The 25,771-nt window shown below is 49.2% G+C and overlaps 1 protein-coding gene across 1 annotated transcript; it reads left to right on the forward strand.

The window, feature by feature from the left end:
* Positions 1 to 9,988: 9,988 nt before the first annotated feature.
* On the forward strand, positions 9,989 to 23,872 carry ZNF212 (zinc finger protein 212; the record flags this gene model as incomplete). Its single annotated transcript, XM_080701514.1, has 5 exons — positions 9,989 to 10,012; positions 19,382 to 19,771; positions 19,871 to 19,997; positions 20,956 to 21,045; positions 23,010 to 23,872. 5 exons carry the CDS (start codon positions 9,989 to 9,991, stop codon positions 23,870 to 23,872), a joined length of 1,494 nt encoding a protein of 497 aa, XP_080557640.1.
* Positions 23,873 to 25,771: the final 1,899 nt, after the last annotated feature.

A 25,771-nucleotide genomic window follows, 5' to 3' on the forward strand; every position in this document is an offset into this window, starting at 1 on the left:
GTGTTTCTCCTGCCTTTAGTTACCCATCAGACACCCGCAGGCCCTAGTGAGGAGTCAGGGCTTTGAGCAAACAGACACCAAGTCCTTGTTCCATGACTGAGGATTCCTTGCACTCTTGCTCTGTGACAGATGCTATTCTAAGTACGTGTTGTCTCCCAGCAGCCGGGGAACCTGCCTCCTCAGTCTGCCGGCAGCCTGGGGAGCAGAAAAATATAGAATAAAAGGATGAGCTCTATTCCTGAACTGTGTAATAGCCTCAGTGCCCTAAGTCCTAATGCGTCTGTTTCCACGATCGAGATCAGTGTCTTTCTGTATCTGACAGCAATTATTTGTTAGCCTGAAGGAGTAGGTCAGACCCTGGCAGTATCTGTAGGGGAAAACTAGCCCCTTTGAGCTGGTCCATTCTTTCTTAAAAATTGTTAATGATTCAATCAAACCGCTGCCAGTGTGGTTGGCTCAGAAGTCAGGCTTTCTCTTTGAGATGGCTTTTCATGTCACTACCGAATCGTTCAAGTACCTGTGAGCACTTTTGAGGAGAATAAATGGTGGATACAGTGGAAAACTCTTTTTTGTGTGGTACTGGGAATTAAACCCAGCCCTATTTTTTATTGTTCCTGGAAGCCCTTCTACCTCTGGGCTACACTTCCAGACCTATTTTACATTTTTATTTGGAAACAGGGTCTCTTAAGCAAGCGGTCTGGCTTCGAACCTGCGCGATCCTCCCGTCTCCGCCTCCCAAGCGCGGGGATTACAAGTGTGCGCCACCACGCCCGGCCTATTCTTTATTTTTGGTGGAACTGGGGGGTGGAACCCAGAGGCTTTCTACCTCCGGGCTATACTCCCAGACCTTTTTTTATATTTTATTTGGAAACAGGGTCTCACTAAGTTACTGAGAGCCTCACTAAGTCGCTGAGGCTGGCTTCGAACCCGTGCGATCCTCCTGTTTCAGCCTCCCAAGTGCGGGGACTACAAGCGTGCGCCACCATGCCCGGCTTCCGGCCTATTCTTTATTTTTTATTTTTATATTTATTTATTTATTTATTTATTTATTTATTTATTTATTTATTTTTGGTGGTACTGGGGTTCCTGGAAGCCCTTCTACCTCCGGGCTACACTCCCAGACCTATTTTATATTTCTGAAATAGGGTCTCTTACACCAGCGCGGCTGGCTTCGAACCTGCGCGATCCTCCTGTCTCCGCCTCCCAAGCGCGGGGATTACAAGCGTGCGCCACCACGCCCGGCTATTCTTTATTTTTGAAACAGGGTTTTGCCAAGTCGCAGAGGACCTCATAAGTAGCCGAGGTTGGCTGTAAACCAGTGGTCCTTTTGTCTCGGCCTCCCAAGTACTGGGATTACAAGCATGTGCCATCATGACTGGCTTGAAAAAAACATTTTAGTGGAAGAGACAGCCATAATTAGCTGTGTGTGATGTGCACACTTGTAGTCCAAGTACTTGGGAGGATGAGACAAGAGGATCGCAGGTTCACAGCCAGCCTCAGCAATCTTGTGAGGCCCTCTGCAACTCAGTGAGACCCTGTTTCAAAATAAAACATAAAAATAGGGCTGGGATCGTAACTGGAGGTAAAACACCCCTGAGTTCAATCCTCAGTACCACGCACACAAAAAAGGCACACACACACACTTAACATGTAAACGGGCCAGGCATGGTGGCATATGTTCGTAGTCCCAGCATTCGGGCAGCTGAGACAGGAGAATCGCGGTTGGCAGACAATCTCAGCCACTACTTAGTGAGGCCCTTTGCAACTCAGTGAGACCCTGTTTCAAAATAAAGAATTAAAAATAGGGCTGGGGGTGTAGCTCAGAATTAGAAAGCCCCTGGATCCCATCCCCAGTACCGCAAAATAAAATAAAATAAAATATGTAAATGGATGAAAATAATGAGATTATCTCAGACATCAGTGGTTGTTGAGAGAAATTTCCAGCAAGGTAATGAGACTGAATGTTGGAATGAAGAACGGGGTTGGCTGTTGAAAGGCAGAAAGGGAACCCCTCTTTGAGGAAGCTGTCATGGCAGGGACTCAGGGTGGGAAAGGATTCCCAAGACAGCCAGCGAGTAGAGCTACAGACAGGTTTATTCAGGGAAGTAAGAAGTACACCCTGAGGGAGAAGGCGGTCGTCCCCAGAGTGAGAGACGCATTTGGGAGACTTTCAGGAGGGTGGGCAGGGCCTGGGGTGGGGGTGACATCAGATTGGTGGTCACAGATGGTTAGGTGACTCGGAGGCCTTGGTCCTCTCCCGAGTCCTGACTGGCCTTCAAGGACACGTCGGGCTCTGTTATTTTGATTGTGGGCTTGGGATCAGGACGCAGCCTTGGGGTTGCAGCAGGGCAGGTGGGGGTCGTTGGGGTCTGCGGCCACAGCATTCATCCTCGGGGCTCCTGGAGCTCCCCTGGCCGCCTCCCAAGGTTAAGCCAGGCACCACAAAGGCGGAATCTGAGCTGAGCCCTACGTGTGAAAATGGAGCCATCAAAAGGAATTTTCTGTTGATCTTAAGAATTTTATTCTTAGCCAGGCATGGTGGTACACGCTTGTAATCCCAGCATTCAGGAGGCTGAGATAGGAGGATGGTGGCTCCAGGACAGCGTCAGTTACTTAGTAAGGACCTTTGCAACTCAGTGAGACTCTGTTTCAAAATAAAGAATAAAAAAATAGGGTGTCACTCGGAGGTAGAATGCCCGTGGGTTCAATCCCCAGTACTGAAAAAAAAAAAAAAAAAGAATTTAATTCTCAGCAGAAACACTTCATGCCCTGCGAGAGAAGATCAGTTCACTCATTCACTGTCTCTAGCAAGACAAGGTGTGGAGATTTTTCTCCGGGACTTGGGAGGGAGAGACCCGAGAGGGGAAATCGAACAGCTTCCTGATGGGCAGCTGCCCTGAGCACCGGACAGTTGGCTGATGACCAACTCTCCTGAAATGAAAGCAACAGCTACCTGATGAGCAGCCGTACTGAAATGTAATCGCCTGATGAGCAACTACCCTGAAATGAACGCACGGACAATCGCCTGATGAGCAACTGACCACCCTTATTCCTAAAAAAACAAGATTTTATGCCCTATACCAGTGAAATTCCTAGTAGAAAAGTGTAAACACCAAAGAACAATAGTGAGGCATTAAGTGAAAGACAAGCAAATCACCAATCATAAACAAAAGGAAGGCCTCTGACGTCACAGGTCTTGTGATAGCCCCATGATTACAGGTCTTGTTTTTAAGATCAGCCCCCTGGCTTTGTAGGTGGGCCTTAGAGGGCAAATTCCAGAAGGACAATGGTCATACTCAGCGTTTTGGAGAATTCGACCTTTTGTGGATTACACACATACACACACACACATACTTTTTTGTGGTGTTGGAGATGGAACCCAGGGGCCTTCTACCTCTGGGCTATACTCCCAGACCTATTTTATGTTTTATTGGAAATAGGGTCTCACTAAGTTGCTGAGAGCCTCACTAAGTAGCTGAGGCTGGCTTCGAACCCGTGCGATCCTCCTGTCTCACCCTCCCAAGCGCTGGGATTACAATCATGTGCCACCACACCCGGCCTGAAGTTATATTTTTGTTCTGTTACTGAAACAGGGTTTCTTGAGAAGAAACCCGGCGTTTCCTTGCCAGATTCTTGTTTGCAGCGAGTGAAGAATGACACCCGCAGACGGCAGGAAGGGGAGCAAGAAGTTTATTGGAAACAGCAGGGAATAGGGAAAAGTGGCCGAACACCCCTAAGGGCTGTCAGGACTCTGGTGCCCAGCAGCTGCCTTCAGGACAATACTTGAGGGTAGCCCAAGCCAAATGTCTTCAGTTGCAAGCTGCTTTCTCCCAAAGTCCATGCAACCTGCCAGAAAAGAAGTGCAGGTCACCCCTAGGGGCCCTGATCGGCCTTGATGTCCAGCAGAGGCCTTCAGGTCACTACCTGAGTGTATCCCGGGCAAAGTGCCTTCAATTGCACCCCACCTTCTCTCAAAGCTAACGTGACCTGCGAGAGAAAGAGAGAAAGAGAGAAAGAGAGAGAGAGAGAGAGAGAGAGAGAGAGAGAGAGAGAGAGAGAAGAGAGAGAAGCTCCCCAACAGGGAGGGGTTCCCAGAGTGGGTAACCGTCCTGGTGAGTGGTCTAGGGGTTTATATATCTCAGCAAGTCCTCTGTTACTTGGAGTCTGGGAGGCAGTTCTTAAAATGTGCATAGGGTATTTGCATGTCCTTTGAGGGTCTCCTTTCAGTAGAGGTGTCAGACTTGCTCCAGTGATGTCTCCTGGGTTTGATGATTAGTAAACAGATGGTTTTGTGAAGCTTTGGTCATTCTTATCTCTGAACCTTGGAAGGGCTGGTGGAGCCTTGTGTAAGATTGTAGAAAAATGCGGGGGTGCCCCATTAACATAGAGACACGCCGAGATCCATAATAAATTACGAGAGGCTTTATTCGTGGGGAGTCAACCCCCAGCCCCCGCGGGGGCGCGGGGGCCGGTGGCCGGCGGGAGAATACCTCCTTCCCTCTCCGAACTCTGCTCTGAACTCCCTCTTCCGGGGCGGGAGGTCTGGTCCCCGGAATCGCAGGCTCCACCTCCTAGCTCTCGGCCCTGCCCCCACTTTACATTCCGACCTCTTTGACTCAGGGGTGCAGAAGGGCTTTGACTAAGGGGGTGCAGAAGGGCGTGGTTTTGCTCATCTAGCGGCTTCATGCTGATACTGGGCGACGTCAATCAAGGGCCCCAGTCAAAGACCCTAGGTCGGGAGAAGTCGGAATTTGAGCCGCCGGAAGGGAGCAGGTGGCTGTTGGAGTTGGAGGTTACCCTGGAGAGCTCGGTGGCCGGTTTGCTTTGAGGAGACTAACAGGCAAGGTGCTATTAAAGAAAAAGAAAATTGTGAGAACGGAACCCAGGCTGGGCAGAAGCCCTTTTAGACACAAGGCAGTCACTAGATCTACTAACTTAAATAGCAACATTTTCCTGAGGAGAACGTCTATCGCCCCTTTAGCAGTTTTTTATTAGATCAGAGTTATTAATAGCAGCAACTCCCGAAGCAGACCCACACCACTCTTTTTAGCATTGAGTGAGTATGGATATGTCTGGTTAAACACCTGCCACTGCCTTGGGAGCATCAGTTACCCATTTTAGAAGTTTGGTACTTAGGCAATTTGGCATCCGAGGAGGGAGAGCACCATAGTATGTAAACAAGTGGACCTGCTAAAATATAAACATCAAAGAGAGTTATGTCGAGAGAAACAAAGTTTAGAGGGTCCCAACACCGTGCAAGAGAATTTGTCCTGGAGCTGTTGTAACAGAGCCCTTTTAGATATGGCCTAAGCTGTGGGCAGAGGCTGGAGGGCTTGCCTCATCATCCTGAACCGAGACTTGAGAAGGAAACTAAGGCCTGAAAGATCGAGCAGGCCACCAAAGAGGAAACTGGCTTACCCTGTACCTGCAGTTACCCTGGGCCAGCAAGGAAGATGGAGGAAGGAGGACGAGGAATTCCAGGAGCTGTCAGTCCTTGGTCAGACCAGATAGGGCCAGCGGCGGGTCCTTGTCCAGAAGGGTAGACCCCCTGTAGTGAGGTACCTGAGGTCCACCGCTTTTTAAAGGACATTCGCCTTTCAATGGCCATATACTCCACACCTGAAGCAGGCTCCTGGAGGTGGTTGTCTTTACTGTCGTCCTCTCCTGGGTGGCGCTTGCCACCTGGAGGGCTGACCTTCCTCCTCCGGCCTCAGGGCTGCAATCAGGGCCTGGGACTGTAAGTCTGCCATCTGACGAAGATGGAGAGTACGCTCTGCTTCGGCCTGTTCCTCTCTGGAATTAAAGACTTTAAATGCCATGTTCATCAAGTCTCGAATAGGAGTCTGTGGGCCATCCTCAACTTTTTTTAGCTTTTTTCTTATATCAGGAGCCGCTTGCCCAATGAAATGGGTGGCCAATATGATCGAGCCTGCCTCAGAGGATGGATCTAGACGGGTATAGCGCGTAAGGGCCTCTTGCAACCGATTAAGAAAAACTGCTGGGTTTTCATTTGGACCCTGGGTGATTTCCCTGAACTTATCATAATTAACCGCCTTATGGGAAGCATCTCGCATACCATCAAGAAGACATTGTATCATATAATTTCTCATTTCTATTCCCTCCTTTACATTATAATTCCAGTGGGGCTCCTCAGATGGAATTGCAGCCATACCAATAGGAAGCCCTGGATCTGTTAAATGACTCTGGTCAGCCCTCTCTCTGGCTGCCTTCAGGATCCGATCACGTTCGTCTGGAGTTAGAGAAGAGGTTAGAATGACATGCAAATCCCGCCACGTTAGATCGTATGCCTGCACAATGTGCTGGAATTCCTTGATAAAACCAGAAGGATTGGAAGAAAAGGACCCCAATCTCTTTTCTAGTTGAGTGAGGTCAGGAAGGGAAAAAGGAACATGGACCCGAATCATCCCTTCAGCCCCAGCCACTTCGCGAAGTGGGGCCAGGAGAGAGGAAGATGGGGCTTGTAACCCAGCTGGGTCAGACCCCGGCCCCCATGTTTTATCGCATGATGGCTGCTGTGGGTCCGCAGAATTGTAAGCCTGTGACCCAGAATGGCCACCAGGTGGCGCCTGTGAGTTGCCACGTGGTGTCCAAGATGGCGGCTGTGGCTGGCGGGATGCTCCAGCCAGCATGCCCTGGGCAGCAGTAGAGCCGGTAGAGGGAGAAAACAGAAAATGCAGCCGCCAGAAGGGCTGTAAATATTCGAGGTCACACCATTTTGCTGACCGGGTGCAATATTCACTGAGAGCCATCAGCGTCCTAGAGTCTAGCGTGCCCATGGCAGGCCATCGAATGTCATTGGCTAAAGTATATGTCGGCCAGATCTTAGTACAAAGAGAAATAAGTCTCTCTGGGGACAGTTCCCCTGAGAATCCCAGAGCCTGCAGATTAGATAACACACGGCCCAGCGCGGATTGAGAATCGATCTCAATCTTAGATGGCTGACTTCCCCCCATGAGTTGTAAGTGGGCGAGCGAGAACAAAGGCAGGAAACTCCAGCGTCCCAGGGCCCTGCCTAGTTCGGTGCAGAGTAGGTGTGACCGAGAAAAGACGTCTCTTTGTCTCTTTCACACCTCGCAACCGTCCTGGACGGTCGGAGAACTGGAGGACACCAGTATACCGGTTTTATAGCAGTCAGTCAGTCAGAACCCTCCGAGTTAGGCAGAACCCACTTATTCCCTTAAGAGGAAGCTCACCGCTGAGAGGCTGCTGTGGAGGTCTGGCCTGAAGATGGCTGCGAAAAGTTTTTTTAAAAATGGCCGCCGACTCCTAGGATTGGTTAGGAATGGAAAGTGGGCGGGAATAAAGATGGCGGGGCCTCCAGCGAGGCCATGAGATGGGAGGGGTCAAATATGGCGGGGCCTCCAGTGAGGCCATGAGGGGGGAGGGGTTAAAGAAACATGGCGAACCTCCAGCGAGGCCGTGAGGGGGGAGGGGTTAAAGAAACATGGCAGCTCCTCAGTGATTACACGTGGGCCAAAGATGGCGGGCCTCCCCCCCACAGTGATGCCCTGTGGGTGCTTACCGAAATGGCCGGGTCCAGGTACAGGGTGAAGGAATCGGAAGGAGCGCGGGAGATCAGCAGAGAGCAGGCGCAGGGGCCTGCGCCATTTGGCCGGCAGGGGCGGGCGGTTCTAAGCACGCCAGGCGCAGAGAAGGCATGTAGGGCACAGGCTGGACTTGGCGGGCCGGTGGAGAGTGGCGCCGTTTAGCAGAGTGTCTGCGCTGAGCAGCACAGCCTGGCGCGGCGGGGTCATGGGGCGGGCGCAGCAGTCCGCGGGGCCGCGGACCTATCCCGGTGATAGGAGCCGGGCGCGCCGGCAGCTCAGGCCCAGAGAAAGCACAGTCGCGCCAAGTGGCACAGTCCGGTGGGGTCCGCGGACGCTCGGGGCCGCGGGCGTGCTCGCCGCGCGGCTCGGACCCGGGCGCAGCCGGGGTGCAGCCGGGGCGCGGCTCAGAAGCGGCTCAAGCCGCGGCGTGCCGCGGGCGGGCGGGCGCCGCAGCCCATCCCGGTGGAGGCGGCGCCGGGTACCTTTTTTCAGCAGTTTGTAGAAGTCCGCGGGCCGGGCGGGCGGGCGCGCAGAGAGGGGATGGAAAGTCCGAGTCCAGTAAGCGCAGATTCAAGTCAGGTCCCAAAAGTCCGATGCGGGTTTCAGCACCAAAATGTAAGATTGTAGAAAAATGCGGGGGTGCCCCATTAACATAGAGACACGCCGAGATCCATAATAAATTACGAGAGGCTTTATTCGTGGGGAGTCAACCCCCAGCCCCCGCGGGGGCGCGGGGGCCGGTGGCCGGCGGGAGAATACCTCCTTCCCTCTCCGAACTCTGCTCTGAACTCCCTCTTCCGGGGCGGGAGGTCTGGTCCCCGGAATCGCAGGCTCCACCTCCTAGCTCTCGGCCCTGCCCCCACTTTACACCTTGGAAGTTAATTAGCATTCGTTGCCCCTCAGGAAATTAAGTTTTTCTACCGAGGCCTCTTCCCTATCTGCCTACTTCCTTTCTACCTCCTCATTACTGGTGATTGAATCCAGGAGCTTCTACCTCTGAGCCCCAACCCCAGATCTATTTAACTAAATTAATTAAGTAATTAATTTAGCTATGGGGAATTGAACCCAGGGGCATTATACCTATGAGCTATACCTCATCCCTTTTAAACATTTAAAGAATTTAAATTAAAGTAATTAAATGATGATGATGATGATGATGATGATGATGATGATGATGATACTGGGGCTGGAACCCAGGGCCTTCTACCTCTGGGCTACACTCCTAGTCCTATTTTAAAAAATAAGAAATATTTGGAAACAGGGTCTTGCTAAATTGCTGACAGCCTCATTAAATTGCTGAGGCTGGCTTTGAACCTCCAATCCTCTTGTCATAGCTTCTCAAATTCTGGGACTACAAGCATGCGCCATCATGACCGGTTTTATTATTTATTTATTTATTTATTTATTTATTCATTTGTGGTATCGGGGTTCCTGGAAACCCTTCTACCTCCGGGCTACACTCCCAGACCTATTTTTATATTTTCATTTGGAAACAGGGTCTCTTAAGCCAGCGAGGCTGGCTTCGAACCTGCGCGATCCTCCTGTCTCCGCCTCCCAAGTGCGGGGATTACAAGCGTGCGCCACCACGCCAGGCTATTTATTTTGATATTGGGGATCGAACCCAAGGGCATGCCGCCTAGGAGCTCTACCCACAACCGTTAACTTTTTATTTTGTTTTTTTATTTTTCTTTTTGCGGTACTGGGGATAGGATCCAGGGGCTTTCTAATTCTGAGCTACACCCCCAGCCTTATTTTTAATTCTTTATTTTGAAACAGGGTCTCACTGAGTTGCAAAGGGCCTCACTAAGTAGTTGAGTCTGTCCACGAAACCTGAGTCTCTTGTCTCAGTCTCCGAATGCTGGGATTACAAATGTTCGCCACCACGCCCTGCTTATTATTTAAAAATTTTTTTGAAACAGGGTCTCACTAAGTTGCTGAGGCTGGCCTTGAATGTGCAATCTTCCTGTGTCAGCGTCCTAAGACCTGAGATGCCAGGCATGCGCCACCACGCCCGGCTAAAGTCTGAGTTTTACACATCTTTTTTTATTTTCCCCAATGTATTTTTCCCTTTATTTGCCTGTGAAAGCTTATTTCAGAGCAAAGTAATTTTAAAAACTAAAAAGACAGTTGATAATCTTTTAATCGTTCAAAGCATTTATCAGAGTGCGGGGCACAAAGAAGACCCAACAAAGGCGGGAGGGTGCGCCTGGGGCCCGCGGCGCCCGAGGCTGGGCCGTGCAGGGGCGGCTGCCGCGCGCCCTCCCGCCGCAGGGGGCGCTGTGGGCCCCGCGCGGGCCGCCGGGCCGAGGGCGCCGCTCCCGGCATGCACCTGGTGTCAACACGGCGGCGGCGGCGGCGGCGGCGGCGGCCGAGGTGCGGGAGCCCGGCGGCGGCGATCGGGCGGCCTGGGAGCGGAAGCCATGGCGGAGTCGGCGCCTGCTCGGGTGAGAGGCGCGGCGCTCGCGGGCCGCGATGGCGGGGCCGCTGCGGGCGGGGCCGGCGGTCTCCGGGCTCGGGCGGGCCGCGACCCCACCGCCCGGCCTCGTCCTCCGCGCTCCCGGCTCCCGGCGGCGCGACTTCGCCGAAACTTCGCCACGCCCGTCTGGCGTCCCGGGCCTGCGCCGGCGCCCGCGCGGCTTCTCCTTTGTGCCCGAGGGAGCCCCGGCCCCGGCGAGCCCGAGCCGCCCCCGCCGGGCTCCCCTCGCGGCCGAGCGCGGGTGCTGGGCGGGGGCTCCGCCGCCTTTCCTTGGGCGCAGCGTTCCTTACAGGAGAGTGGCTAGATCGGAGCGCTCCCCCGTCTGCCTCCCGCACGACCCCCACGCAGGGGCTGTCCAGACCCCGGAGCTGGCCGGAGCGGGATGCGAGGGACACGCCGGGCGCGGAGACCCGGCGTTGCAGCTGTCGGGCTGTCCAGTGAGGTGATCGTGGACAACTGTTCGCGCCTCTGGGCCTCCGGTCTCATTGTGAATTGGAAATGCTGGCTTAGTTGTTAGGTGGTCTCCAAGGTTCCTAACAGCTCCGACATTCTCAAAACACTCAAAGTAATGTTAACCTAGTAACACTGTAGGGTGTGCCGAGAAAGGGCGGGTGGAGCTGGAGTGGGGTTTCATGCATCTTTTGGGGATTCCAAAAACACTTCTAGAGTGATGTGGCGTCTTTTGTGAGAATGAGCGTCCAAGAAGCTCCTCCGGTGAATATTTTACCATGAACAGGTTGGGCTATATTTGATTCTTGTAAGAAGTGGGCAGGAACCAAGACAGGATTGAATCCAGAGAGGGGCATTCTACTCCAAGCTACACCCCAGCCCTATTTTTATTCTTTCTTTTTTTGTGGTACTGGGGATGGAACCCAGGGTCTCACCAAGTAGCCAAGGCTGGCCTAGAACCTGAGATCCTCCTGTCTCAGCCTCCCAGGGTCTGGCATTGCAAGTGTGCTCCACCATGCCTGACTTAAGTACTTAACGTTTAAATGAGGCAGACAAGCCAGTCCATATCTGTAATCAATAGACCTTGTTAAGAGGAAGCCATAAGCTGGGCGCGGTTGGGAGGCTGAGACAGGAGGATCGCACAGGTTCGAAGCCAACCTCAGCTACTTATTGAGGCTGTAAGTAGCTTAGTGAGACCCTGTTTCCAAATAAAATATAAAAATAGGTCTGGGAGTATAGCCCGGAGGAGAAAGCCCCTGGGTTCCATCCCCAGTACCACCAAATAAATAAGTAAATAAATAAAATAAAAAGGGGAAGCCTTAACAAGCTATCCAAATGCCAAATGATACTTTAAATGAGTTTGTCATTATAGAATTTATGTAAGTTCTTGAGCATATTTCTATCCTCGGAAAGATCTTTTCAGATGAGAATGCTGCTGCTGATGTGATAATGGGGATTGAACCAGGGACAGTCCACATACAAGCTATACCCCCAGCGCTTTTAATTTTTTATTTTGAGACAGAATTTCATTGAATTACTGAAGGTCTTGCTAAGTTGCTGTGGCTGGCCTTGAACCTCTGGTTCTCCTGTCTCAGCCTCCCAAGTACTGGAATTAGAGGCACATGTCACCATGCTCATTTCAGGTGAGGATTCTGCATCTCCAGGTCTAGTAGTTGGCCTGATTAAAACAAAATGCTGAATAAAAAAAATGCATAAATAAATTTGAAATGTATAGTAAAGAATACTTGGAGCCTAAGAACTAAATGAAGAAAGAAACTTTTTTGTGTGTGACACTGGGAGTGGAACCCAGGGGCATTCTACCTCCGAGCTACATTCTCAGCCCTATATTTATTCTTTATTTTGCAACAGGATCTCACTAAGTTGTGGAGGGCCTCACTAAGTAGCTGAGGCTGACCTTGAATCTGTGATCCTCCTGTCTCAGCTTCCCAAGTACTGGGATTACAGGCGTGCACCACTATGCCCTGCAGGAGGAAACTTTTGAGAGGTAAGAATTCTGAGACCAATTTTGACAGCATTTGAAGGATATTCATTTTTGATGTTACGCCCTCAATGGCCCTAGAAGATAGATGACAAAATACAGAGCCTAAGATGGAGAGTCAGAAAACCCCTCTCCCCATACCACAAAGCTGCGACTTGAAAGGGCAGCGTTCTGGTGGTGTATGCCTGAAACCTTGAGAGGCTGAGACTAGAGGACAGCCAAGATCGGAGAGCAGCCTTAGGGGCTCAGACTCTTGTAAAGTAAAATGCTGAGTGTAGCTTAAAGGCAGACCCTTCCTGCCGGGTTCAAGCCTCAGTAGTAAAAAGGGAGGGGAGCAACACACTAAGTGGAAACTGAATAATTTCTTTTCCCTAGGTAATTGCAAAATAAGTGTACCAAGAGATTTGGGAGGCTGAGACCAGAAGGTCTTAAGTTCAAGGACAGCCTCAGCATATAGGGAGACCCTGTTTAGAAATAAATAAATAAATAAATAAGGCTGGGGTTGTAGCTCAGCATTAGAATGCCCTGAATTCAATCTCTAGTAAACACACACACACACACACACACACACACACACACACACACACACACATAAGCTGGGCATTGTGGCACACACTTGGGAGGTTGAGATAGGAGAATTCAAAGTTCAAAGCTGGCCTCAGCTTTTTCAATTTTTTTGGCGGTACTGGGGTTCCTGGAAGCCCTTCTACCTCCGGGCTACACTCCTAGACCTATTTTATATTTTTGAAACAGGGTCTCTTACACCAGCGTGGCTGACTTTGAACCTGCGTGATCCTCCTATCTCTGCCTCCCAAGCATGAGGATTACAAGCGTGCGCCACCACGCCCGGCTCGGCCTCAGCTTCTTAATGAGACCCTCTGCAACTTAGTGAGACCCTGTTTGTGTGTGTGTGTATTTATTTATTTATTTATTTATTTATTTATTTATTGTGGTACTAGGAATGGAACCCAGGGCCTTCTACCTCCGGGCTATACTCCCAGACCTATCTTTTTTGTATATATTTTATTTAGAAACAGGGTCTTGCTAAATTGCTGAACGCCTTACTCAGAAGCTGAGGCTGGCTTTGAATCTGCATGATTCTCCTGTCTCAGCCTCCCAAGTACTGGGATTACAAATGTACATCACTGGGCCATTATGCCCAGCTCGAGACACTGTTTATTTATTTATTTTTTTAATTTTTTTTTTTGGTGGTACTGGGGGTGGAACCCAGAGGCTTTCTACCTCCGGGCTATACTCACAGACCTTTTTTATATTTTATTTGGAAACGGGTCTCACTAAGTTGCTGGAAGCCTCACTGAGTAGCTGAGGCTGGCTTTGAACCCATGCGATCCTCCTGTTTCAGCCTCCCAAGTGTGGGGATTACAAGCGTGCGCCACTACACCCGGCAATTTTTTTTATTTTTTATTTTTTTGCGGGTCTGGGGATGGAACCCAGGGGCATTTGACCTCTGAGCTACACCCCCTGCCCTGTTTTTTATTCTTTATTTTGAAATCAGGTCTCACTGAGTTGCAAAGGGCCTCACTAAGTAGCTGAGGCTGTCTGCGAACTGCAATCCTCTGGTCTCAGCCTCCTGAATGCTGGGATTAAAAGTGTGCACCACCACGCCTGGCTGACACTGTTTAAAAATAAAGAATAAGCCAGGCATGGTGGTGCATGCTTGTAATCCCAGCATTTGGAGGCTGAGACAGGAGGATTGCCATTTGCAGACAGCCTCAGCTACTTAGTGAGGCCCTTTGCAACTCAGAGAGACCCTGTTTCAAAAATAAAGAATAAAAAATAGGGTGGGGGTATAGCTTGGAGGTAGAATACCCCTGAGTTCTATCCCCAGTACCAAAAAAAATGAATAAAACCAAGGGCCGGGGATGTAGGGATGTAAGCTTGGATAGAATGCCCCTGGGTTTAATCCCTATTACCACAAAAAAGAGAGGGAGAGGGAGAGGGGAGAGGGAGAGAGAGGGAGAGAGAGAGAGAGAGAGAGAGAAGGGGGTGATAAAATGAGCATAGTGGCATATATGTACTTGGGAGGTTGAGGCAGGAGGATCACAGGTTCAAGGACAGCCTCAGCAATGTAGTGAGACTCTCAGCAACCTAATGAGACCCTGTTTTAAAAACAAAGTAAGGCCAGGTATGATGGTGAGCTTGTAATCCCTGCCCTTGGGAGGCTGAGACAGGAGGATTGCACAGGTTCGAAGCCAGTCTCAGCAACTTAGTGAGACCCTGTTCCAAATAAAATATAAAAAAATAGGTCTGGGAGTATAGCCCGGAGGTAGAAAGCCTCTGGCTTCCACCCCCAGTACCACCAAAAAAAAAAAAAAAGAAAGAAAAAAAAAGAAAAAAGAAAAGAGTAAGCCGGGTGTGGTGGCGTATGCTTGTAATCCCAGCATTTGGGAGGCTGAGACAGGATTGTGGTTCAGGGACAGCCTCAGCTGCTTAGTGAGGCCCTTTGCAACTCAGACCCTGTTTCAAAATAAAGAATAAAAGATAGGGCTGCAGGTGTAGCTCAGAGGTAGCATGCTCCTGGGTTCCATCCATACCCATACCACAAAAGAGAGAGGGAGGGAGGGAGGGAGGGAGGGAGGGAGGGAGGGAGGGGGGAAGGGAGGGGAGGGAGGAAAGGGGAGATTTCTTTCAAGAATTCATGGTGACTCCTGTAGACTTGTTATTATATGAGTAATCTAGGAAATCTAAAGCCAAGAGTTTAAAGAACTTCCAACTGTTCATCAGAAAAAGAAAGGACATCTTTCTGGAGGAAACTACATTTAACTCGGACTTCAACTAATTTTCATAGATAAAATTCTAAGAAATATGAGTCTACAATAAAAAAAGTTACTACACAAGCAAAGCCAAACCGGTAAAAGTAATTGTAAATTAAACCCTCAAAGATTGAGGCTATCAGACAGAATATGAAATAACACAGAATATGTTAAATATATTTAAAGATAAAAGTAAGGGCTAAAAGACTAAAAATAACCACATTTGTATAAGAATCAAATAGTTTATTTATTTATTTGTTTATTTATATATTTATTTTTATGGTACTGGGGGTGGAACCCAGGGGCTTTTCTACCTCTGGGCTACACTCCCAGACCTACTTTATACTTTGTTTGGAAACGGTCTCACTCAGTAGCTGAGGCTGGCTTTGAACCCGTGCGATCCTCCTGTGTCAGCCTCCTAACCTGTGATTACAAGTGTGCACCACCACACCTGGTGTTCAGATAGTTTCAAGTTAGTGGAAAACTTAACACATTAGATTGTTGAAGAGAGTTAGCTGGGTGGTGGAGGTAAGGAAATCAGAAGATAGCATAGCGTAAGAAAATGAGATGAAAGCATGAGAAGGTAAGAGAGATGGAAGATGTGAGAAAATTTAAAATTTAAGCCGGGCATGGTGGCACACGCTTGTAATCCCACCATCTGGGAGGCTGAGACCAAAGGATCATGGTTCACAAACAGCCTCAGCTACTTAGGCTCTTTGCAGTTCAGTGAGACCCTGTTTCCAAATAAAATATAAAATAGGTCTGGGAGTATAGCCCGGAGGTAGAAAGCCTCTGGGTTCCACCCCCAGTACCACCAAAAAAAATAGGGCTGGGGTGTAGCTAGAAGGTGGAATGCCCCTGGATTTCATCCTCAGTATTACAAAAGAAAAAAAAATTTAATTTATCTAATTGGAATTTTAAAACTCTCTCCCCTCTTTCTCTCCTCCTCCCTCCCTTTCTCTCTCCTCCTCCCTCATCTCTTTTTTTGGTACTAGGGATGGAACCCGGTGGCATCTTACCTCTGAGCTACACCTCTCAGCCCTATTTTTTAGTCTTTTTATTTTTGAAAAAGGATCTCACTGGGTTGCGAAGGGCCTTGCTCAGTAGCTGGAGCTGTCTGTGAACCGTGATCCTCCTGTCTTACCCTCCTGAGTGCTGGGATTATGAACGTGTGTCACCACACCCAGCTCGCATCATATTTGTTGACTGTCTAATGGCTGATGATTATCTAGTATTGATATAAATACCACTTGGTGGACCCAGGTTTAGTGGTGCACAGCTGTAATCCCAGTTCTTGGGAGACTGAGACAGGAATGCCACAGTCTTAACAACTTAGGAAGATACTCAGCAATTTAGCAATATACTATTTCACAATAAAAAATAAAAAGGGCTGAAGGTATAGCTTGGAGGTAGAATGCCCCTGGGTTCAGTTACCAGTACAAAAATGTTTGCTGCCAATATACTCATTAAAGGAAATTTTAAAGGATATATTTAGATAAAAGGAAAATTGTTCCAAATGGAATATCTGAAAATGTAAGAAACTATGATCCTGAAAATGGGTGTATCTGAACAAATATTGACTGACTAAAACAGCAATAGTTTCTTACAAAGTTAAAAACTAAGGGAAAGCACAGGACAGTATTGATGTAGAAGTTGGCAAGAAATGAACAGAAATCAAATATTTAGAGATCTTTTAAGTATTTTTCTATAATTCCTATGATGCTAAAAGATTAGAAATTGACTAAATAACTTATAGGGGAATAATAGAATTAAAGAAATCAGTAAAAGAAAAGGAGACAGTAAAGAAGATGAAAAAGATTAAATAAATAGCACAAAATGGAAAAAAACAATAATTACAATAAATATAAATGAACTAAATGTTCCAGTTGAAAGGCAAAGATTGTCAGGAAAGTTGTCTTAAGTATATGTTAATATTGATGGAGATAGAATGCTACTCCTTTTTTAATAGTAGAAGTCTCAATTTAGCAGCTTGATATGACTTTTCTAAACTTGGATACACCTAATTAGATATCCTCAAAATATATAGAACAGAAATTGACAACTACAAGGAAAATTCGACATCATAACGAGAACATTTTAATACAGCCTTGGCATAATGCATCTAGTGGCGCTTTCCAGGATTACAGAGTGTAATGCTCAGGTGTTCAGTGCAGTGGGCACTCGTCACATGTCACAGGTGGCTGCTGAGCACCTGGAATAGAGCTAGTATGACCAAGGAACTGAGTTTTAAATTTTATTTGATTTTAATTAATTTAAATTTAAATGAGCACACATGACTAGTAGCTAGTATTTTGGATAGCACAAATATAGAAGATACAATTTTTATTTATACATCTGTCCATGTACAATATTGATGTGTAAGGATATAATGACTGAAAATGAGAAGCCTAAAAAATCTTATTAGGAATGAGAATGTATTAACTCCTATGTCTTTGGGTTGATGTTAACTGCAGACTAGGAAGTTAGGTGGGACTGTTGAACAAAGAGTATCCATGCACCCTGTCCATGGGATTCGTCAAGTGAATCTAACCTGCCTACCTATGACTTGACCCACTGGATGCACAGAGGAGCATAGACAAAGTGTCCCTGCCAGACTTCCCTTCATTTGCAGGTCTGTGAGCAAAATAGGTTTTCTTAAGCTACTGAGTTTTAAGGATTGTTCAATATGTACCAGTGGGTGATTGGAGTAGGTACCTAGGAATTTATTAGACTGATGGAGGATAAAAATACCCTAACAATGAAGTGGCATAATGTGTGTATGGACTGAAATATTTTATCCCTAAGGATATCACTTCTCTAATTTATCTGTGAAATTTGATCCAGTTCCAAACAAAATCTCTGAAGATCTTTTTGAGAAACTCTTCAAGTTTGGGCCAAAAACAGTCAAGATAGCACTGTAGTCAGGTGGCTCATGCCTGAAATCCTAGTACTTGAGAGGCTGAGACAAGAGGATCATCACAGCTTCATGGCCAGCGTCAGCAACTTAGCAAGGCTCTCTGCAACTTAGGCCCAGTTTCAAAATAAAAAATAGACGGGCGTGGTGGCGCATGCTTGTAATCCCAGTGCTTGGGAGGCTGAGACAGGAGGATCACACAGGTTCAAAGTCATTCTCAGCTAGAGGCTCTCAGCAACTTAGTGAGACCCTGTTTCCAAATAAAGTATAAAATAGGTCTGGGAGTAGAGTCTGGAGGTAGAAAAGGTTCCATCGCCAGTACCACAAAAAATAAATAAATGAATAAAATAAAAAATAGGGCTGGAGATACTGACATTTTAGGTTCTGTTTATTGAGATATAATTTACATACAATAAGATTCACTCTATGCATATAGTTCAGTGAATTTTAACATGTGTGATCATCAAATTACCAAGATAGAGAATATTTTCATCACTATGGAAGTTTCCCTGTGTTCTTTGTTCCACTTTCCTCTTTCCACCTCCAGCCCTGACAACCACTGGTCTTTCCGTCCTGTTAGTTTTGCCTTTTTCTGAATGGTGTCTAAGTGGCACACAGTATGTAGTCTCACGTCTGCTGCTTTCACTTGACGTGTTGTTCCTGTTCCTTGCTGAGTACTAGTCTACTGTGTGGCTTAACTTCCTAGGGCTGCAGTAGCAAAGTACTGTATCACAGACTTACACGCTGGAATCTTTGTCTCCCAGTTCAGAAGCTAGGTGGCTGAAACCAAGTGTCTGCAGGTCTGGCTCCTTCCGAGTCATGCTGTCTCGGCTTCGGGGAGCTGAGCTATCTTCCGGGCTTGTGGTGGTGTAACTCCAGTCGCTTCCTCCGTCCTCACACGGCCATCCTCTTGTTGGGTCTTCACCTCATCTTCCTGCTGTGTGTGTCAGATTTCCTAACTTATAGATGCTGATCATTGGCTTAGGACCTGTGGTAATGATCTTGTAACTTGATTATGTCTACAAAGACCGTATTAGCAAGCTTGGTATAGTGGCACAAATCTGTAATCCCAGTACTTGGGAGGCTGGGACAGGAGGATCCCAGTTTGGAGGACAGCCTCAGCAACTTCTCAAGACTCTCAGCAACCTAGTAAGACCTTGTTTCAAAACAAAAAAAATAAAAAGGGCTAGGCATTTATCTTGGAGGTAGAATGCTCAGTAACACAACTACAAAAAATACCCTTTTAGCAAATAAGGTCACATTCTGGAGTAGTGGGTGTTAGGGCAGGCCGCAAAACATCCAATATAATTTTGACTTTGTTGAATAAAAAATGAGTTAAAAGATGAAAACATGGCTGGGCATGGTGGGCACGCTTGTCATCCCTGCGCTTGGGAGGCGGAGACGGGAGGATCGCGCAGGTTCGAAGCCAGCCGGGCTGGCTTAAGAGAGCCTGTTTCCAAATAAAAATATAAAATAGGTCTGGGAGTGTAGCCTGGAGGGAGAAGGGCTTCCAGGAACCCCAGTACCACCAAAAAGAAAAGGATGAAAACAGTTTATAATTCGGAAGTCTAACAACTTCTAATTCTGTATGGTGGTATTTTACATAATTATTTTTACTTTCTAGTATTCTCCAAAGTTTGAGCAGTATACACGTACAGCTGAAATGGCATTGTCTGACTGACCCTGTCTTTTATCCTTCAGCACAGGAGAAAACGGCGCTCCACACCTTTCACTTCTTCCACACCTCCTTCCCAAGCAACAGAAAAAAGCCCATATTTTCAGACCACAGAGATCTCACTCTGGACCGTCATGGCTACCATTCAGGCTGTGGAGAAGAAGATGGAGTCCCAGGCCGCCCGGCTGCAAAGCCTGGAGGGACGCGCGGGCACTGCCGAGAAGAAGCTGGCCGACTGCGAGAAGACGGCCGTGGAGCTCGGGAACCAGCTGGAGGGCAAGTGGGCCGTGCTGGGCACCCTGCTGCAGGAGTACGGGCTGCTGCAGCGGCGGCTGGAGAACGTGGAGAACCTGCTGCGCACCAGGAGCTCCTGGGTCCTGCGGCTGCCCCCCGGCAGCAAGGGGGAGGCCCCCAAGGTAGCCCCACTGAGCCAGCCCTTAGTAGCCAGGTTCCGCAGTTGCGGCTTGTCCTTAGCACTGTGACTTGGGGTGTTCAGCTGTCTTCTGTGACTCCAGGTGTCCCGGCCCCTTGAGCACGATGGCGTCTGCTTCTCCGAGCAGGAGTGGGAGAACCTGGAGGACTGGCAGAAGGAGCTCTACAGAAACGTCATGCAGAGCAACTACGAGACGCTGGTCTCTCTGAGTGAGTAGCGCTTTGCTCCTGGCGTTCCTCAGACACCTACAGGTCCTGGCCAGTACGTGTGCCTCTGGTCCTCTCTTGGCCTGCGGTGGCCGGAAGGGGCTCCGGGGCCTCCCGTCTACAGACCACGGGGCGCTCACAGTCTTTGCCTTTGTTGTTTCTTCTCTGTACTCACACAGCCACCTTTTGAGAATATTTACTCTTGCCATAATAATATGGTTAGGGTTCCTCTTTTTTGTGTGTGTTACTGGGGATTGAACCGGGGCATTCTGCCTCTGAGCAGCGACCCCCACCCTATTAAGTTGCAGAGGGACTTGCTAAGTAGTTGAGGTTGGCCTTGAACCTCTGATCTTCCCGTCTCAGCCTCCCAAATCTAGGGATTATAGACATGTGCTACCACCTCAACTCATGTGGATTTTAGTATTTAAGACAATTTGACGAGAAATCCCATGTTCCCTCAGATGAGACATAGTGCAGCTTAACTAGAACCCTTTTCTTGGAATTTGGCTGGAGTCATAGCCAGTCATTTTGGTCACAGCATTTATTTTGTGTAGATTAGAAGTTTTGCTTAATGCATATAAATATGCTTAATTTATGACCAAGTACATAACAAATGCATTTTGTTTGGTAAACAAAATCTTTTAAGATGTGGGGAAGCAGGAGGCCACTGTGGCTGGACCAAAGTGGGAGGGGGCGGAAGCAGCAGGGCCAGGGAGGCGCCCGGAGCTCTCCTGGGCTGCGTCTTGTCCCTCACGGTGCCGCTTCACCTCTGCGGTCCTGAGGGTTGGCAGCATTGTCTGATTGTCCCAGCGTGCTCAGGAAAGTGGCAATAACAGTAGCCTCTGGGTCTCCTGAAGCCTTAGTGCCAGTCCCCGGTGGAGGTCACCGCGTGTCCAGCAACTGTCCTGTGCGTGGTGAGCTTTTACTCTCCTGGGCTCATGCCATGCCGTTTCCAACGCAGAGGTCCTTGGCCAGCCAGAGGGAGAGGCCGAATTGGGCACAGAGATGCTGGGAGACTTGGAGGAGGAAGGCCCTGGTGGTACCCACCCCGGTGAGTGGCTCTTGAATGTTCAGTTCTGCCCCTGCCCCCACAGGTCTCTGCAGCTTTGGGGCACTTTCCTGCTGCTGAGCTGCAAATGCTGTCCCAGAAACATCATCGGATATGTTCTGGCTCTGACTCTCTAACTATCATTCGTTCCCCCCCACGTGTGTGTCTTACCACCTCCCACACCGTGGAGTCCTCTCAGCTACACGGCACCCTTCCTCTTGCCTGGCAGAATAAAGAGTGTGATAGACTAGTTAGCAAAACGCGCTGGCGAGGGGGGCGGAGGGGGCAGGTCATAGTGTCAGGAAAGAAGGAAAAAAATTTTTTTTGGTATTGGGGATTGAACTCGGGCGTTCTACCTCCAAACTACATCTCCAACCTTATTTTTTATTTTTTATTTTGAAACAGGGTCTCACTAAGTTGCACAGGGCCTCACTAAATAGCTGAGGCTGTCCATGAACTTGTGATCCTCCTGACTCAGCCTCCCAAGTACTGGAATTACAAATGTGCGCCACCACGCCCGGCATGAAGAAAATTTTTAAGCTGCAGATTTTGTGTGTGTGTGTGTGTGTGTGTGTGTGTGTGTGTGTGTGTGTGTGTGTTTTACTGGACATTGAACCCAGAGGCATTCTACCTCCAAGATACACCCTGAGCCAAATTTTATTTCTTATTTGGAAACAAGGTCTCTAGGTTGTTGCTTAGGCTGGCTTCGAACCTTCGATCCTCCTGTCTCAGCCTCCCAAGTAACTGGGATTACAGGTGTGTACCACTGCATCTGACCTACTATATTTTTCTTTAATCATTCAAATTAACACTCCTAAATTTGTATGGTTATTACAGTATATTTTGTATTTTTTCCCATAAGGATTAAATATTAGTTTGTAGGTAAAGGCAAGTTTGGAGAACCACCTTTAATTACATTCTTCTCTAAGGGTAATATATTCAGATTTTCAGTTAACATGTCTATACATGAATATAGGCTTAGTTTTTAACAAGTCTTGAATAGTTAGTCTCATTCTTGTCCAGATTGTCCTAAACTTGTTTCTGGGGATTTTTTTTTTTTTAATTTTTTTTTATTTTTTTGGTGGTTCTGGGGATTGAATCCAGGGACATTCTACCTCTGAGCTACACCTCTAACACTTTTTTTTTTTTTTTTTTTTTTTGCAGTATCAGGTATTGAACCCAGGGACATTCCATTTCCAAGCTACATCTCTAACCCTATTTTTTATTCTTTATTTTTGAAACAAGGTCTCACTAGTTGAGGCTGGCCACGAACCTGTGATCCTCCTGTCTCAGCCTCCCAAGTACCAGGATTACAAGCATGCACCACCACACCTGGCGACTATTTTATTATTTATTTTATTATTTTTTTTTGGTGGTACTGGGGTTCCTGGAAGCCCTTCTACCTCCGGGCTACCCTCCCAGACCTATTTTATTTTTGGAAACAGGGTCTCTTATGCCAGTGCGGCTGGCTTCGAACCTGCGCGATCCTCCTGTCTGCCAAGTGCGGGGATTACAAGCGTGCGCCACCACGCCCGGTTTTATTTATTTATTTTAATGTATTTATTCTACCTCGGAGCTACACACCCCCAGCCCTAATTTTTTATTCTTTATTTGGAAACAGGGTCTCACTCACTGAGTTGCAAAAGGACTCACTAAGTAGCTGAGGCTGTCCGCAAACCGCGATCCTTCTGTCTCAGCCTCCCAAATGCTGGGATGACAAGCGTGCGCCACCACACCCAGCTTATTTTATTTTGAAAGGAGGTCTCGCTAGGTTGAAGAGAGTCTCACTCCTTGTTGAAGTTCTTGAACCTATGATCCTCCTGTCCCGGCTTCCCAAGTATTGGGATTACGGTCTGGCATCAACACATCAGGCTTGATTTCAGCCCTTTTGAAATGTTCAAATCCTTGTTTGGCTCTGGAGAGGCCAGAGGCGCCTGAACGTGATTGTTGTTGGTCTTCTTTTGCAGCAGACGGGGCGGAGGTTGACCAGGAGGTGCTGTTTAAGCAGGAGGGCTCTGCGGGCCTTGCCGATACATTCTCGGGCGCTGTTGAAGAGCAGGCCTTGCTGGGCCCGGAGCAGTTTGAGCTCTGGGATGATCAAGACAGTTCTCTTCTCCTGGAGTCAGGCCCTGGGGACTCTAGCCTCAAGGAGTCCACTGAGGGCAGTCAAGACCCTACCAGTGGCAGAACTCTGGGCTGCTCTCCAAAGCAGAAATCCCGTAGGCGGGTGCAGCCGGGTCAGGAATGTGGGCAGGGCCTGAAGCTGAAAAAGGACACTTCTGGTCCCTACAAGTGCTCTGAATGCGAGACCAGCTTCCGCTACAAGCAGCAGCTGGCCGCACATCTGCGGAGCCACCCCGGGTGGGCATCTTGCCCCGACACAGAGCCAGGGGAGAGCCTCCGGCCCCGGCCGCGGCTGAAACCACAGGCCAAGAGGGCGAGGCTGCATCAGTGTGAGGTGTGCCAGAGGAGCTTCAGCTGCAGGGTGAGCCTGGTGACCCACCAGCGCTGCCACCTGCCGGAGGGGCCCAGCGCTGGGCCGCGCATCCAGGAGAGGTTCTCACCCAACAGCCTGGTGGCCCTGCCCGGCCACATCCCTTGGAGGAAAAACCGGAGTTCTCTCATCTGTGGCTACTGTGGCAAGAGCTTCAGCCACCCGTCAGACCTGGTGCGGCACCAGCGCATCCACACGGGCGAGCGGCCCTACAGCTGCCCCGAGTGTGAGAAGAGCTTCGTGCAGAAGCAGCACCTCCTGCAGCACCAGAAGATCCACCAGCGGGAGCGGGGCGGGCTGGCCTCAGAGCCCGCCAGGCCCAACGGCCTGCTCTGAGGGCGCCGGCCCCTCGCCGTCGGGGGCGGAGGGGGGTGGCATCGGTCCCCTGAAGAGACGCTGTTTGGAGACAGGGCCTGACCTCTCCCCGAGGGGAAGGGCTGTGGCTTACCTTCCCTTGACCAAGCCCACGGGCTGTCCTGAAAACCCTGTGGGTCACGGGCCGTGCTGCGCTGGCCCCTTCAGGTATCTGGTTTTAGAATCCGTCAGGTACTTGGGGCTGGCTCGGCGTGCTGACCCCACAGGATCTAGTGGCTGGTCCCAGGGCCCCAGCATTGCACATCTTCCCAAGGGTTGAATCGGGCCACGGGTGAGCAGGTGCACGGTAGAGTTCCGGAAGTGGAACCCTCCACTTCCTCTTCTTTTGTAGTCTCTTTCAGTAACAAGTAGAAGAAATAATTTAATGACACGCTTGCCCTGCTCTGAAGATCCTTTTTTGAAGTTAGAGCCTAAGATTTCAAGAGTTGTAGAATTTGTTCCTAACGTGGGGACTGGGCCTGCCCTCTAGGAGGGAATAGTTTATGGGCTCTTTTAGCCTGTCCACACTGAGGCCAGAGAGCAGGGACTCGGTGCTGGGCTCTCTGGTGGGTGCTCTGCACCCTTTAAATGGGGCTAATGTCTCGGACACAAGAGAAAATGGGAGGGGAAACCCCGTGGCCCCTGCTGAGGATAAAGACTCCTGTGAAAGGCCCAGCATGGCTGGCCGCGGGCACATGGTGTCTGGCCTCCCGCTCCCGGCCGGGGTGGAAGGCTGCTGTTCCTTGAGGCTGGAGGTCCTGTAGCTGGTGCCCGTGGTTATGTGTTTGTTCCCCTTACACCAGTCACTTGAAGTTGTTCAGATTACACCTTCCAGCTCCCACCCCGAGGGCGGGGAGCACACAGAGGCTTTCCTGGGAGCGTCAGTACCTGCTCCGCTGGCGTGGGGAGGTGGAGTGAGCTCCTGGGTCACATGTGAATGTCCCCTGGATATTACTGTTGCCTAGAATAAAACTTGCTACTAAAAAGAAAAGGCTCACGTCAGATATTTTCCTCTATTTGTTAAGAACATTTTCCTGGGGCCAAGGAGGAAGAGGTGCCTGACTTAGAGCAGTGACGGGTGTGAAGGCACTGAGTGACCTGTGCTTTTACAATCTCAGACGAGAATAGCCAGGGGCTCCGTCTTGGGTGGCAGAGCTGAAGACCGCCTGGGTGGTGTTGGGAAGAGGGAGGTAAGTTTGGTGGGTACCCAGGGAGTGGGGGATGCTGCTGGGAAGTTTGGCTTAGGCGCACTACAGATGCCTGCTCTGACCTATCTGGATTACTCTGACCTCACAGTTGTTTTATGCAGCCAGCCTCCTGCATTGCATCCTGGGGGAAATAGCCAAGTACAAGATACAGTCCTGGGTCTTCAGCAAAGTTGAGTCTCCCAGAAGGGTGAGGCGGGGACACAGCTATGGTAGATATCTTTACATGTTAAGCAATTGGACACTGGTATATTTATGGAGTGCTGTGTGCCAGCCACTGCTTCAGTCCTTTACATAAACACTATTCCTCATAAACCCTGTGTGCTCTGATCTGGCACTTGTCCTTAGGAGACGAGGGGGAGACCTGGGAAGCCAGGTGGTGTGGCGGAGGAAACCCAGGCCATCTTGTGTCAGATGCCACACACTTGGCCAAGGGTGCTGTTGCTTCTGCAGTTCGGCACCTCAGTCAAGGTTGGAAGCAAAGCCCTTTCCCAAGTGTTTTCTCTGCACCACAGCCTTGGCTCCCCAGTTGCTGGCTGGGAATGCGGGCTCAGACCCATCCCAGCCCCAAGTCAGGATCGGATCTTAAGCTCCAGGTGGCCGCACACAGTCAGTGTCTGAAGTGACACGATAAACTCACCCCTTGCCTGCGTCCAGGTGCCCTGCACCGAGGACC

Source organism: Muscardinus avellanarius (assembly GCF_963383645.1).
Source record: "Muscardinus avellanarius genome assembly, chromosome: 9".
Classification (NCBI taxonomy): Eukaryota; Metazoa; Chordata; class Mammalia; order Rodentia; family Gliridae; genus Muscardinus; species Muscardinus avellanarius.